Source organism: Cucurbita moschata, unplaced genomic scaffold (genome assembly GCF_002738365.1).
Source record: "Cucurbita moschata cultivar Rifu unplaced genomic scaffold, Cmos_1.0 Cmo_Scf00020, whole genome shotgun sequence".
Taxonomy (NCBI): domain Eukaryota; kingdom Viridiplantae; phylum Streptophyta; class Magnoliopsida; order Cucurbitales; family Cucurbitaceae; genus Cucurbita; species Cucurbita moschata.
The window spans coordinates 2,591,490-2,606,415 of NW_019268536.1; the positions used below are offsets into that span (position 1 = coordinate 2,591,490).

The window sequence follows — 14,926 nt, forward strand, 5'->3', positions numbered from 1 at the left end:
GGAATTCTTTTTCAGATATGTTGAGACATTTATTATGATTATTATTATTATTATTTTCCTTTTGTAGGTTAGCCTCCATTTTTATTTTGTCTCTCTCTTTTAATTTTTTCCCATCTTATTTTAGTTATTTGATGATTTTAAAATAATTTTTAATCACAAACATTAATAATTGAAAATTAGCTGGCCTTAGAGAATCAGACAGCGGCCAAAAATTCTTAATCACGAGACGATCCTGTAACGAACGGCATTAATGGCGATGGAAGTGATGCCCACTAACACACTAACAGAGAATACATTCCAAAAAAGAAAATAAAAACTTTTACAAATTTACAGCAAAATCCTTCGAAAAGCTGCATGGAACGTTGAAAAGCGGGGCCACCAATGAGCAATTGCGTCAAATTAGCGATATGTTATCACTGTACACTCCCAAACCCACTTTTATACCTCCGCTGAAAGCTCTTTCCGCCATTTCTACCGGCGAGAAAGCATCTTCCCTTTTCCCCCTTTTCTTAAAATCGTAACAATCTGAGCATCTTTTCGTTTGTAATGCTCGTCTGGAGGAATGAGCAGTTCTGTTCTCTTAGATTCTTCCGATTTAACTAACAAGAAATAGTGGGTCATGTTCCATTTTTGATTAATCGTCCTGCTGGTGTGAGTTTTTGCTTTGGATCTTTAATGGGTTGCTCCCAGTCGAAGATCGAGAATGAAGAGGCGATTGCACGCTGTAAAGATCGGAAGATTCATATGAAAGATGCAGTCGCGGCGCGTAATGCTTTTGCGGCTGCTCATTCTGCTTGTGTGATGTCTTTGAAGAACACTGGAGCTTCTTTGAGCGATTACGCTCACGGAGAAGTTCAGAATCCTCAATTAATCGTCAATGGGAGTGCTCAAGCGAACTCGAAATTCGATTCCGTTGCAGCGTCTTATGAGCCTCTAGCGCCGCCGCCGCCTCTTCCGAATTTCCCTTCTCCGCTTCATAGGGCTGCTAGCATGCCGGAAATGAACATTCTCAAGTCCGATCTGAAGCCGGTTGGCCCCATTATCGAGGAGGAGGATGAAAATGAATCCGATAATGATGGCTCTCGTGGTTCGTTGAGGAGGAGAAGCAAAAAAGGTAGCGGTGGTGGTGGGAGTACTCGAATTGGGAATTCAGAGCTTGATGATGAATTAGAGGGTCCTCCGCCGCCAATGCCGCCGCCGCCGATGAATGTGGACAGGCCAATGCCACCGGCACAACACCAGGATTCGACTTACGATTACTTTTTTTCTCTCAACAGTATGCCTGGTCCGACTTTGAGTGAGGCTGAGGAGGAGATTGAAAGAGAGGACGATGATGAGATGGAGGATCAAAGAGGAGGAGCCAAAGAAGCTGAGGCAGTGGAGCCACCGCCACCGCCTGCTGTGGCGGAGCCGTCAGCCATAACGTCAAAGAGCTTGAAGAAGGTGGGGGCTATGGGTTCCATGGAGGGCAGAAGGATGATGAATTTGTTGCAGATATTTGTGAATCTTGATGATCATTTTCTCAAGGCTTCTGAGAGTGCCCATGAAGTGTCCAAGATGCTTGAGGCTACACGACTGCATTATCACTCAAATTTTGCTGATGGCCGAGGTATCAGGATCTCTTGCCTTTTATCTTTCAAGCATGTTGAAGATATCTAGTACAATAATTTAGCATCATGATGTTAATTGTATGAAAGCTATTTGGGTTTGGATCTTCTCTGTTTAAATATTTGTCTAGGTTGTTCGGGTGCCTCAATATTGGTGTCGATTCTAAAGCAATGCACGACCTGTAACAGCCCAAGCTCATCGCTAGTAGATATTGTCCTCTTTGGTCTGCTAAGGAGAGGTTTCCACACTCTTGTAAAGAATGTTTTGGTCTCCTCCCCAACCGACGTGGGATCTCACGATCTACCCCTTCGGTGCTCAGCGTCCTCACTGGTACTCGTTTCCTTCTCCAATCGATGTGGTACCTCTCAATCCTCCCCAACGTTCTCTCTGGCACACCTTCTGGTGTTCACCCTCCTTTGAGGTTCAACCTTCTTGCTGGCACATCGTCCGGTGTTTGCCTCTGATACCATTTGTAATAGCCTAAGTTTAGGCCAGTAGATATTGTTCTTTTTGAGCTTTCCCTCCTGAGCTTTCCATCGAAGTTTTAAAATGTGTCTTCTATGGAGAGGTTTCCACACCCTTATAAACATTGTATCGTTCTCCTCCACAACCAATGTGGGATCTCATAATCCACTCCCTTTGGGGCCTAGCGTCTTCGCTGGCATTCGTTTCCTTCTCCAATCGATGTGGGACACCCCAATCCAACCCCTTCGAGGCTCAGCGTCCTCTCTAGCACACCACCTGGTGTCCACCCCCCTTCGAGGTTCAGCCTCCTTGCTAATAAATCGCCTAGTTTTTGGCTCTGATACCATTTGTAATAGCCCAAGCCCACCGCTAGTAGATATTGTCCTCTTTGGGCTCTCCCTTCCGGGCTTCCCCTCAAGGTTTTAAAACACGTCTAGGGAGAGGTTTTTACACCTTTATAAATAATGCTTCGTCCCCCTCTCCAACCCTCTCCAACCAATGTGGATCACTCTGCTCTATTTTATGTATACTTGGAGGAATGCAAACTAAGCTTGTGGAAGTAAAATTGCTTATATAGGTTCCTTTAGGATAATGTGGGGTTTTGCTTGTATTCATTGTTCATATTCCTGAAGAACTCCACGTCTTTTTGTGTTTTTGTTTTATCAGGACATATTGATCACTCTGCCAGAGTGATGCGTGTTATTACATGGAACCGATCATTTAAAGGACTTTCAAATATGGATAATGGAAAGGATGATTTCTATGCGGAAGACCAAGAAACTCATGCCACTGTTCTAGACAAACTCCTGGCCTGGGAAAAGAAGCTATATGATGAAGTGAAGGTACCTTTCTTATGTTTATGCCCATTCTCCTTGAAAGCGATGCGTAGTAGCCATGAACATTGTGATGATTATGTTTCAATAGGCAGGTGAAATTATGAAATTTGAGTACCAAAGAAAGGTTGCTGCACTGAACAGGCTAAAGAAACGAGGTTCTAATCCAGAAGCGTTGGAGAAAGCAAAAGCAGCAGTGAGTCATTTGCATACAAGATACATTGTTGATATGCAATCTTTGGATTCAACTGTCTCGGAGATTAATCGTCTGCGAGACGAACAGTTATACCCAAAACTTGTTCAGCTTGTTCATGGGTAAGTTCTATGAAATTTAGCTCTATTTGTGAGACCCATGCCTGCCAATCTCTGATTGCTTTTTAAGTACCCTATTGCTGCCTAATGAATTGTGTGCATAATCGTTTTTCATTTCTGAGCGTGTTCAGCTTGGACGTATTGGATACATGATATGTCATTTTAATTGATTGTGATTTCCCTTTTGTTAGGGAGAGGTTTCCACGCCCTTATAAAAAATGTTTCATTCTCCTCCCCATCCGATGTGTGAGATCTCACAATCCACCCCGTTCGGAGCCCAGCATCATCTTTGCTAGCACACCTCCTCGCTGGCACATCGTCCAGTGTCTGGTTCTAATACCATTTGTAATGGCCCACTAGTAGATATTGTCCTCTTTGGGCTTTCCCTTTCGAGCTTCCCCTCAAGGTTTTTAAAACTCGTGTGCTAGAGAGAACTTTTCACACTCTTATAAAGAATGTTTCGTTCTCCTCCCCAATCAATGTGGGATCTCACAATATAGACCTTGGAACATCGGTGAAGATTGAGGGCTATCTTAATGGAATACTTGAGTGGTTTTGATCCATGAACAGTGTTTGTAAACCTGTGTTTGTTATAGTTAGAGATTGAGTTTAGTCTGGAGGTGGGTTCTAACTAGATTTTGGTTAGCTTGATCTCTATCAGACATCCAAATTTATTGATTCCTAAATCTCATTATACTTGTTCTTCACTGCAGGATGATGTTGATGTGGGACACAATGCGAATGCACCACGAAGAGCAATTGAAAATTGTGAACGCATTGAGATATCTGGATCTCTCTCAATCCCCAAAAGAAACCAGTCTGCATCACCATGAGCGCACGGTACAGCTCTGCAACGTCGTGAGAGAGTGGCACTCACAGTTCGAGAAGCTCACGCTCTGTCAGAAAGACTACATAAAAGCATTAAGCAGTTGGTTGAAACTAAATCTAGTTCCTATAGAGAGTAGCTTGAAAGAGAAGGTTTCTTCTCCACCAAGAGCTCAAAATCCACCGATTCAAAGACTCCTCATTGCTTGGCACGACCAACTCGAAAAACTCCCAGACGAGCATCTTAGAACTGCGATATCCAGTTTCAGTGCTGTCATAAGTACTATTGTACTGCAGCAGGAAGAAGAGATGAAGTTGAAGTTAAGATGCGACGAGAGCATGAAAGAGCTCGAGCGCAAGCAGAGGCAATTTGACGACTGGCATTACAAATACCAGCAACGGAGAATGCCCGACGAGTTGGACCCCGAGAAGTCTGAAGAAAACTCGCAGGACGCCGTAGTGACGGAGAAGTTGGTCGTGGTAGAGTCATTGAAGAAGAGAGTGGAGGAGGAAAAGGAAACTCATGCAAAGCAATGCCTTCATGTGAGGGAGAAATCACTGGTGAGTCTTAAGAATCAGTTGCCAGAACTGTTCAGGGCATTGTCAGAATTTTCTTCTGCAGGTTCAGACATGTACAAGAACTTGAGGTTGATTTGTCAGGTCTAAACTTTCCCTGTAAGTTTTGTAGAATTTCCCACTGCGTTACTTATTTGACATTAAAACAATTGTTATGGAATTTTCATATGATAAGTCTTGGAACTGTTGCTATCTTTTCTATGGAGATCAATAATGATCTCTTGTTCTTAAAGACATGAAAATGAGAACTAATATCTAAAATGAAAGATTCGATATTCAAAAGGAGAAAAAGAAGATGAATTTTAAGCATTTCAAATAATTAACTAAGATTGGGCATAGGCAGCCACACCAAAATGGTGCCTTGCGTAGTTATGTACCTTTAAAAGAAAGAAACAAATGAAGACAACAATTTTGGAAAATGGGATCCATCTGCAAAGAGCTCCAAAGAACTGAAGATGGTTCAGTGGATCAAAACCAGAGACAAGCTATAGCAAAGAGAGGCCACAAATGACCACCACTGCATAAACACTAAAATCAATGAAAATCGCACGAAAAGCTTGGTAAAACACCAAACCTCTCTCCAAAACTTTCACAGCTGACTCCCAGTTCTGTCCATCTTCCTTCATCTTCTCGCATTCTTCCTCTGCCTCCCCACCGTGTTTCTGCCTCTCAGCCAACATTCTCGCCACTACGATTGTTACGTTGGTGAGCAGTAGAATGTAGAGAGGCTTTGAGGCCATCACACTCTCCGAACTCACAATGTTCCTAATCGTGAAAAGTGGGTGATCGACATGTGATAGAATGGCCAAAAAAGCAATGATTAGTGAACAGAAAACTCGTTTGGTTTGAGAAGCTAAAATGGAGGCATTTAGTCGTTTTGAAGTGAAGATTCTAGGCTTTGAAGGCTGTGGTTTTGACAGTGGCTGGTTAACAATGGTGGCTTTCTGAACCATTGGTAAGGCAGATGGAGGTATCATTTCTTTGCATACTTCTCCAATGGGGTCGATTTTTTTATCCTTGATTTGGAATCCTGTGGCTGTAATTTTTTCTTCTTGGACTTCATTGATGGGCATATGCTTCGGTAAAGGGACAGCCGTTCCATCTTTAAGCTTCGGAATAGCTGCAAAACAAACGAAAGTAAACAGGACTCCTCACTCCAAAATTGTTAGTTTAAGTCATAGAAGTTCTCATTCCCATTTATTTACCTACATTCAACTGCTTTCACAATCAATGTGAGATCATTCCACTATCTCCATAATCCCAATTCGTTTTGACACCACTTAGTATCAAATATGGTTTTCTCATCTCAAAAATTAACCCACATAAACCATGTTATCAGTTCCTAGATAGGAAAAACGAACAATGAAGCTTAACCAGACTTGTTGTTGGAAAAGATTCAAACAAGAACTAATAACCAAGATAGAGCTATTATATTGTTATTGATTTATTTTTAATCAGATGCATAATGGTCACATTAATAACTTGCTGTTACAAAATTCACAGTCAATATCTCTCTTGTTCTTCCCAACCTCAGAGATGCTCGAATATGCGAATATTAGGCAACCAAATTCTGAACAATGTTAGCACACTTGTAATGTAGTAACCTCTTTCTAACTGCATTGAGATAAATAATAATTATAATAACAATAATAACAATAATAAAGCCTTTAAAATATAAGTGATAAATTCATGGTAGATATAGAACTTGGTATACCTCCACTGTCAGATAGATGATTATCTTATTCACGTGATGAATAATTTAAAAAGGATATATAAATTTCAACCTGATATAATTGTAATCATCGTTAGCATATATGAGGCTTATCTTATGAAATCTCCCGATGCCTCAATAGTTACACATACAACTTGAATCAACATGAGCAATACAATGCATGCATTTGCGAAATCGATTCATCCAATGCTTATAACATACAAATTCATGTGCGTGCATATCAGAATCCTAACATTTCCTGCACTTAGGTTATACAACGCAGATAAAAAGATTTGATCTCTAATACGTCCATGGATGTTGAAGGAAGACTAATTAGCAATAATCCATCACCAAAAGAAAAACTGCAAGTTAATTAATAAAAATTGGCTTCTAATTCACAATCAGGCGGAACATACAAATCGGAACATATAAAATAAGAAGGAATGAGGAAAGAAACCTAAGAGTCATATCGCAAAATGCAAAATAGTCGAGATTCGATTTAGAAGAAGAAAAACAGGGAGCGGCAATACGGAATGGAGAGAAGAAAAAAAAAACAAGAAGAATACCGTGGACGGGACGGAGGGGAAGGGAATCTGGATTCTTTTGGAGCTCCTTGGATAAGAACGACGGTGAGATTCCGGTGTGCGAATGGCCGCGTTGGTGAATTTGATATTGAAGAAATGGAGACGGTGAAGAAGGTGAAGGCGGAGGCGAGGGAGGTAGAGTTCGCAAACGGCCGGTGATGAGAGCCATTCGATCCGTTTCTTTGCTCCTAATTCTATGCCTTCGCTCCGCTCTGCTATCGGTCTTCGTCGCCATTTCCATCTTCCTATTTCGCTTTCCGATCTCTCTTTCTTTCTCTCTATTGCGAGACTTCGTCTGGTATTTCTGTTATAAAACTCGACACGCGATTCTGGCGAAGAAAGGCTCGACGGTGTCGTTTTTAAATTGTGGGCTCAAAATGGATATCTTTGGGCCCAGACAAGGCCCACTTCTGACGTTTGTGATTCCATGTCTACTGTTATACATTTTCCAAGCTTTTAACATAAAATTTAGGAAGAAATGAGATTAAAAATAAAAAATAAAATGAACACAATAAAAGTAATTATTAGTTTGAAATTAATTTTTATAAATGCAATGTAAATGTTGGGATTTATGCTATAAAACACTGTAATTAATTATTTAATTTAAATAATAATTTTGATTATTTAGTTGCAATTTAATGGATAATGTGAAAAATCTAAAGTTGTAAGTGTAATCTTGAATCGTATGTGATTGATATGTAGGAGGTTCATGTTCAAGAAATAACTTAAAAGGTCTGTATCATATGGATAAGAATGAGTGTCTTTTATGTTGATAACACTATTGATACAACCCACTTTGTAATTATTACTAATGATTCGTTCAAATAGTTCACGTGAAAACATGTGAGTGGGGTGTTCTATACAATGAGTTTTGTATAAGACTAAATAATAAAAAATTTAATCTCTACATAAATTTGTTAATAGAGAAAATTAATATTTTACATAAAGATCATATGCTCGATCTTAATCTTAATTATGAGTAAGTTAGAAACTCATAGCGGTGAAAGCTTGTCCTTTGATTTACATAAATGAGAATGTTTTTTTTTAGTCGATTCAACATATCTATTATCTGGGAACTTGATTAAATAGTGAGTTGAGAACATAATCTTACGAGATGAAATCCACTCCTTCCATTACACAATATGCAGATAAGTTGTTACCTTATGTACTGATTTCAAAGTTTAAACAATGGAGTCACACTCTCATTGTCTCAAGAGACATCATTTATAGTTGGATTATAAATAAATTGTTAATTAGAGCATTATAATTGCACGGGTAAAATGAAACTTTAACTCTACTATAATTACGAATAACTCTGAATCATCAATTTATCCTTAATAATGATATCTATAAACGACTTACTCTAAAGTGCATAGAAGTGTAACTAGGTCTACAATGGACTGACCTATAGTTAATTTAAATTAATATTTCGTTAAATATTAAAATAATTAATGCACTAACCATTCAATTTCAACCCAGGAAGACTAAAGAATTTCTTCAAATTTATTCAAAATAAGCTTCTTTTTTTTTTTCATTAACTTAATTTAATTTAAATAAATACATTTGTTATGATTGTTAATAAGAAACAATTAATTAAAATTTGGATTTTTAATTTGAACAAAATACGTTTTCAGATATAGTGAAAAAAATTGTAATGTGTTTAATATTATATATCAGAAACCATATTTTTATTTCCTTCTTTATTAATTATTCTCAAGAGTAAAAGTTGCTTAAAATATTAACATTTATTAATATTTTAAATAAAGAAGATTGATCTTTTAATCAACTATTAGCTCGCATTATCACTTTGGTTACAATGTTGTGAACCTTTTATTAAAATATAATATCCTAATCTTTAAATTAATAAACTAATCATCATAATCTATGAGAAAATGAAAAGCTGTCGACTTTACTATATTTGGTTGGAAAAAATAATTAGATCATGTGTTCATAGTCATTACCACTCGAATACATTCTTCTAACGTTCTTATCTGTTACAAAGTACAAGACGACTCATAAAATCTAGGTCCTATTTGATAATATTTCTCTTTCTTTTTTTTTCTCAAATTTTAAACAATAGTTTAGAAAAAAAAAAGTATTTATAAGCATTATTTAACATTTACCTCCTAAATATATTATGAAAAGGGAAACGATTGAAAGCGACTCATATTACAATATTATAGCCTATCCAACACTACACTTGCGCATATTTATTAAGAGTGCTTTCATTAAGATGTGTAAGGAATCATTCAAACGTGATTCATAAAAAGAATTTGTGAGCTAAGAGGTTATGAAAAAACGTACCCTTGGAAGAAGAACTCAGATTCTTGAGGTGTAAAATATTGAGTCCATGCAAGGTTGCAGCAGCCATCGCTGTCTGTTCTGCTACTGCCAACAAGAAATTTACAGCATCATTTGGATCCATATTCCATACAGCTGCACAATTTTGTTTTAGTTCATTGGAGAATGGAGAGCGAGTTGCCACTCACCATCTCCCGATAGCCTATCTTTGTATCTTCTGCTGTCTTTTCCTCCTTGAAGCTTTCACTCCTCAGCCTTGGGATGATTCCCATAGCTCCTTATCAGAACTCTCTCTCTCTGCTGCTTAAAGTTACTCTTCAGTCTTGGGATAATTGAAACAGCCCCTTATCTCAATCTCTGCCTTCCTCTCTCTGCCTCTTTTCCGTTACTCCACAGCCCTGGGATGATTCAAATGACGAGAAAAAATTTAGTACTACAGGAGTTAATTACACACTCCATTTGTTTTTCGTTAGTGTAACCGCTAGCATATATTGTCTTCTTGGGATTTTCTCTTTCGGGGTTCCTTTCAAGGTTATAAGCCTCCGCTAGTAGATATTGTCCTATTTAGTCTTTACTTTCTAGACTTTATCTCAAGGTTTTAAAACGCGTTCACTAGGGAGAGGTTTCTACACCCTTGTAAGGAATGCTTTGTTCCCTTCTCCAATCGATGTGGGATCTTACAATCCACCCTCTTGGAGGCCCAACGTTCTCACTAGCACACCGCCCGATATCTGTATCTAATACCATTTGTAACAACTCAAGCCCACCGCTAGCAAATATTGACCTCTTTGGACTTTTCCTTCTAAGCTTCCCCTCAACGTTTTAAAACGTGTCGTTAGGGAGAGGTTTCTACATTCTTATAAGAAATGCTTTGTTTCCCTTTCCAACTGATTTCATATTTACAAACCGTTCGTTAGTGCAGTTAAACTCCATATGGCAATTGGTAGAAGTAATATGGATGAGTCAGTAACTAGCAATTTCCTCTACCCTCTCCCTCTTCAATAATTCAAGCGGGCATATTACAAGAATCTTCTCTATCTCTCTCTCTAGAACAATCCAAGTAGCATGTTACCATAATCTTCTCTCCCCCTCATGTGAATTCTTAACAACTTGACAGTCTTGATCTGGTCCACAGCAACAGAGGTTCCCCTCTGCCCCCACCTCCTGCTTACCCTTGTCTCTCACGAGGACTCTCCATTATTGCATCCTTACAACGCCCCAAGAGATGGGTCAGAGGAAAAATTGGAGTGATATCCCAACTGGATTTTCATCACATGGATAACTAAAGAGAGAGTTGTGCTTGCTTAGGCTTATGGAAGTCCAGCAGTTTCTCTATCTAGCCTAGGCACAAATGATTAAGAAGAAATACTTGCCATTTCATTCCAAAAAGTTCAATGTCTTCCCAATATGTGGGAACTACCTTTAGATGTTCTTGCTCATCCGGGCTCTCTGATTCTTCATCGTCCTTTACCATTCCTGCAGTTTCAATGAGATTTGGTTTCCAGAGTTACATAGAGGCTTATCAAGCAGGCAACAATGATAGTTACAACAGAGATTCATCCATGTTCGAAATTTGGATCATACAGAAGCAATCTGCTAAAATATCTCATTCTTTACAAGAACATAGCTGATAAATGATAAGCCAAAGAACAAAATAAAATTGATCAGATCACCATTTAACTTGCATCAAGGAATCAAAACCAATAATCACTTTCTTTAGAGAAAATATTCAGATCTGGCCAAGCAAACAGACAATAACTCCGAGGAGAAATAAACTAAATGTAGTTTACTTCATAATCACTCCCAAATTTCTGGTAATTGAATCAACATCCCCAAACAAACATGAAAAATCAATGTAAGGTAACACAAGTCTTGACGATGATTCAACCGAGAAATTACAGCGTTTCTTCTAATTTCATCACAAATATAGCAGATAAAGATAGCAAACAAAATTAGTCTTACAATCGAAAATCAAGAGGAGAATGGCGAGTCATTATTACCTCTTCAATGAGCGATTTCGAACAATTAACCTCTCCAAAATGGGGAATCCGAGCGCTAATTGGTGTTGTGCCGAAACGAAAGCCTGAATCTGACGATTTGAACGACGGCAACAAAAAAAAAAAAGCCATTAAGATCTAGACATCACAGAGCTTGGTAACGCCATTAAGATCTCGATTCTCACGTCGCGTTCGCTGTAGAGAGCAACGGCGGAGGAGAAGCAAGGAAATAACCACGTCGGTGCCATTGCCCTTGCCCTTCGCCGACGAACCACGGGCCAAATCAGTTGCGATAACGACAAATCGGAACCAGAATCCAACGGTAGTAATTTAAAACGCATATACTTTCGGATTCCTTGGACGATCACGATTCCCTTCTGCCCAGATCCAAAAAGGTACAATAACACTCTTTTTCTTTCTTTTGTATTTTAAAGTTTTTTTCTTTTTTTTTTTTCCAATTGAGAGAAAATTAGAAACCATACGAAAAATCGTTGAATAAAAGTTTCCTTTTATTAAAATATAATAATAATAATAATAATTTTTAAGCCTGAAAAAATATTCGGTAAATATATTTTTAAATTTTATAAAAGTACAGAAATAAAATTTAGGTATTTGAACCTGCATGGAAAACAAATGTCAAGCAATAATTAAATTAAAATCTGAAAATAAATAAATTTGTCGTAATAATGCATTGGAATTGGGAATTTAATATTTACAAAAAATATATATATATATATATTAAAAGTTATCGCTTCCATAGGATATTGCTGAGAAATATTAAAAAGAGAATTAAAAAAAGTATGTGGGGACCACGCGAATTTAAGGAAATTAGTTTTTTTTTTTTTGGGGGGGATAGTGAAAATTTTGATGGATTTATGTAAGCAAACGTCAAGCAATTGAACGGAACAGTGACGTGGTCTGTTTTGTTCAATAAAGCGGGGCCCACAGAACCGGGCAACGATACCGACCCGTATCCTCCACGTGCTGGTTTTCTGTTGGACCCGACCGTTGAAGAAATAACCCACCCAATAATCCCAATACAAAAATTCCGGTTTTATATATTTTAAATACAATTTTATGGCTAAATTTAATTTCTGATTATAAAATTTGTACTTATTTGATTCACTTAATATAAAAGTAAATTTTTTATTTGACGGTGACTGACAAACAATAAAGAATTGGTCATTTCACTTTATATTTTACTGCAACAGTGAGGGTGAGATTATCAAACACGCAGCCGGTGGCTTTTTAAAAAGCACAATTTTCAATTTCTCCATCTTTTTTATCAAAAAAATTAATTTATTGGCAGATTCCAAATTTGCACGAGGATATAGATAGACTGATCGGTCATTGTTGCCGTTAATTCAACTTTTCCGGTGAAGAAAGAAGGAGAGAAGAAAAAAAAACAGGGAACTAAGATTTTTTTTTTTTTTTTTCTTCTTCTTCTTCTTCTTCGCGGATTTCCGGTAAAGGATAACCACCAAACTTTCCTTATCATAATCAATTTCTTCTGTACAAGCAAAATCCGATTGGAAATCTCGCCAAAAATCTGACCCATTTGGCTTAATTTACGAAAGAGTTCATAGCCGGCGGAATTTCTCTGTTTCGAATGGATTTCTGGCCGGAATTTCTCGCTAACAGTTGGGGAAAAGAGTTCATAGCCGGCGGCATAGGCGGCATCGCCGGCATCGTCTCCGGCTACCCACTCGACACCCTTCGCATCCGACAGCAACACTCCACCTCTGGTTCCGCCATTAGCGTCCTCCGTAACATCATGTCCAACGGCGGCCCAGCTGCCCTCTACAGAGGAATGGGTGCTCCACTCGCTTCCGTCACTTTCCAGGTCCCGATTTGTTCATATTTTTAATCAATTTACCGAAGATTCCAGGATATTCCCATTAAAACCCATTTGTTATTTTTGTTAATTTGTTACGTGAATCCTGCAGAACGCAATTGTTTTCCAAACAAACGCCGTGCTCTGCCGAGCGTTCGATCCGGCGGTAACGGACAACCGTCCACCGTCGTACAAGGCGGTAGCATTAGGCGGATTCGGCACCGGAGCATTACAGAGCCTAATTTTAACACCGGTGGAGCTCGTTAAGATCCGCCTTCAATTACAGGATCTGGGTACATCAAGCCACTCAGATCTGGGTTCATCTCGGCTCGGGCCGATGCAGGTTGCGAAGAACATATTCAAAACCGAAGGCTACAAAGGGCTTTACAGAGGCTTAACAATCACAATGCTAAGAGACGCTCCATCCCATTGTTTTTACTTCTGGACATACGAATGCATGAGGGAAAAGCTTCATCCCGGTTGCAGGGAGTCCGGGCAAGAGACATTGAGAACGATGCTCGTCGCCGGCGGTTTAGCCGGCGTGGCCAGTTGGGTGTGTTGTTACCCACTGGATGTGGTTAAAACCAGACTCCAAGCTCAATCGAAAATGTCGTTTCAAAAGTACAGTGGAATTGTGGACTGTTTCTATAAGAGCGTGAAAGAAGAAGGGTACAGTGTGTTATGGCGGGGATTGGGAACCGCCATTGCAAGGGCTTTTGTGGTGAATGGAGCCATTTTTTCTGCTTATGAGCTGAGCTTGAGATGTCTGTCCAACAATGGAGGATTTCATGCTGAAAACACCATTTAAGAGAATTGGGGTTTTTTCCTGATTTCCACCATTTTCTTCTGCTTTTCGAATCCATTACTGCTTCATTTATGAGTGTAAATAAGTGGATGAAGAACATGAGAGGGATTATGAATTATGTAATGATGGTGATGACAGAAAATTTGTGGCTCTTGGAGATGACTGATTGTATAGGATTTTAAGAGCTGTTTGTCTTGAAGAATAATGTTAGGAGAATTTCATTTAAATAAATTGTTTTTAACATTTTATTTTAGTGTATTATTTAATTTTAGATAACCAATTAAAACAACTTCAATTTTTTTTTTTTTTTAAATTTTCATAATACAACTAATCTTATACCTGGGTGTGGAAACCTTTCCAACTAGTTTCATTGAATGGAAGCTTGGAAGACAAAGTTAAAAAGACGATATTTGGAAAAAAGAGTTAGATAAAATGCTAGGGGAGAGTAGAAAAGAGTAGATAAAATGTTGAGAGAATAGGAGAATGGTAGAAAAAGCTAAGCCCCGATTAGCTCTGGAGCTGTAGCGGAAGGAAGAAGAATAATATCGTGAGTTCGAGTTGATTTAGAGACAAAAAGATGAGGCAGCTCAAAGAACTAATCTAGATGATAAAAGTTTGAGTTATGTTTTGCTAAGAGTTAGTGAAGAGTCAAAAGTTTACCGACTCTATGATACAAGATTAAAATAATGCACAGTAAAATAATAGGTTTGAGCATATTTACATATTTTAAAGGAAATTAATGAATGAGAAATATTTTTTAAAATTCACTTTTTTAAATATAGATATTTTCTCTATAGGAAAATAAGTAAAAGAAAATAATATTTTTAATATATTAGGAGAAATTGAATTCTTTATTACGAAACTCTACCATACTTCTAAAGAATCTAAAAGTTACTCGATTATATTTTTTTTATATTAAATATGCATTTGACTTATTTAATGTGCGTCTATATATATTTCCAAACATGTTGCATTAAAAAATAAATATTTAGGTTGAAATTAAATAGAATGCATGAAAAATGTTGAGAATAGAATCGAAGTTCAAAACAACTTCTTATTATGATAAAGTTTGGAA

The 14,926-nt window shown here is 38.0% G+C and overlaps 3 protein-coding genes and 1 long non-coding RNA gene across 6 annotated transcripts; 2 read left to right on the forward strand and 2 right to left on the reverse strand.

Moving 5' to 3' along the window:
• Positions 1-291: 291 nt before the first annotated feature.
• Positions 292-4,814, forward strand: LOC111457744 (nitrate regulatory gene2 protein-like). Its single transcript, XM_023100129.1, has 4 exons — positions 292-1,609; positions 2,740-2,915; positions 2,998-3,221; positions 3,932-4,814. The coding sequence occupies exons 1-4, from the start codon at positions 676-678 to the stop codon at positions 4,707-4,709; spliced, it is 2,112 nt and encodes a 703-aa protein (XP_022955897.1). The 5' UTR covers positions 292-675; the 3' UTR covers positions 4,710-4,814.
• Positions 4,815-4,904: 90 nt separating this feature from the next.
• Positions 4,905-7,218, reverse strand: LOC111457745. The gene is made up of 2 exons (XM_023100130.1): positions 6,897-7,218; positions 4,905-5,739 (listed from the first exon to the last, which is right to left on the reverse strand). Exons 1-2 carry the CDS (start codon positions 7,153-7,155, stop codon positions 5,105-5,107), a joined length of 894 nt encoding a protein of 297 aa, XP_022955898.1. The 5' UTR covers positions 7,156-7,218; the 3' UTR covers positions 4,905-5,104.
• A 1,823-nt stretch (positions 7,219-9,041) lies between these two features.
• On the reverse strand, positions 9,042-11,660 carry LOC111457784. 3 transcript variants are annotated; one of them, XR_002713008.1, is made up of 4 exons: positions 11,398-11,660; positions 11,216-11,304; positions 10,636-10,691; positions 9,042-9,613 (listed from the first exon to the last, which is right to left on the reverse strand). It is a non-coding gene; the product is annotated as an uncharacterized LOC111457784 (long non-coding RNA). The 3 variants fall into 3 exon arrangements; XR_002713009.1 differs by having other exon boundaries at positions 9,042-9,590; positions 11,216-11,660; XR_002713007.1 differs by having other exon boundaries at positions 11,216-11,660.
• Positions 11,661-12,488: 828 nt separating this feature from the next.
• On the forward strand, positions 12,489-14,094 carry LOC111457440 (mitochondrial arginine transporter BAC2-like). Its single transcript, XM_023099638.1, has 2 exons — positions 12,489-13,055; positions 13,159-14,094. Exons 1-2 carry the CDS (start codon positions 12,822-12,824, stop codon positions 13,852-13,854), a joined length of 930 nt encoding a protein of 309 aa, XP_022955406.1. The 5' UTR covers positions 12,489-12,821; the 3' UTR covers positions 13,855-14,094.
• The last annotated feature ends 832 nt before the right edge of the window (positions 14,095-14,926 follow it).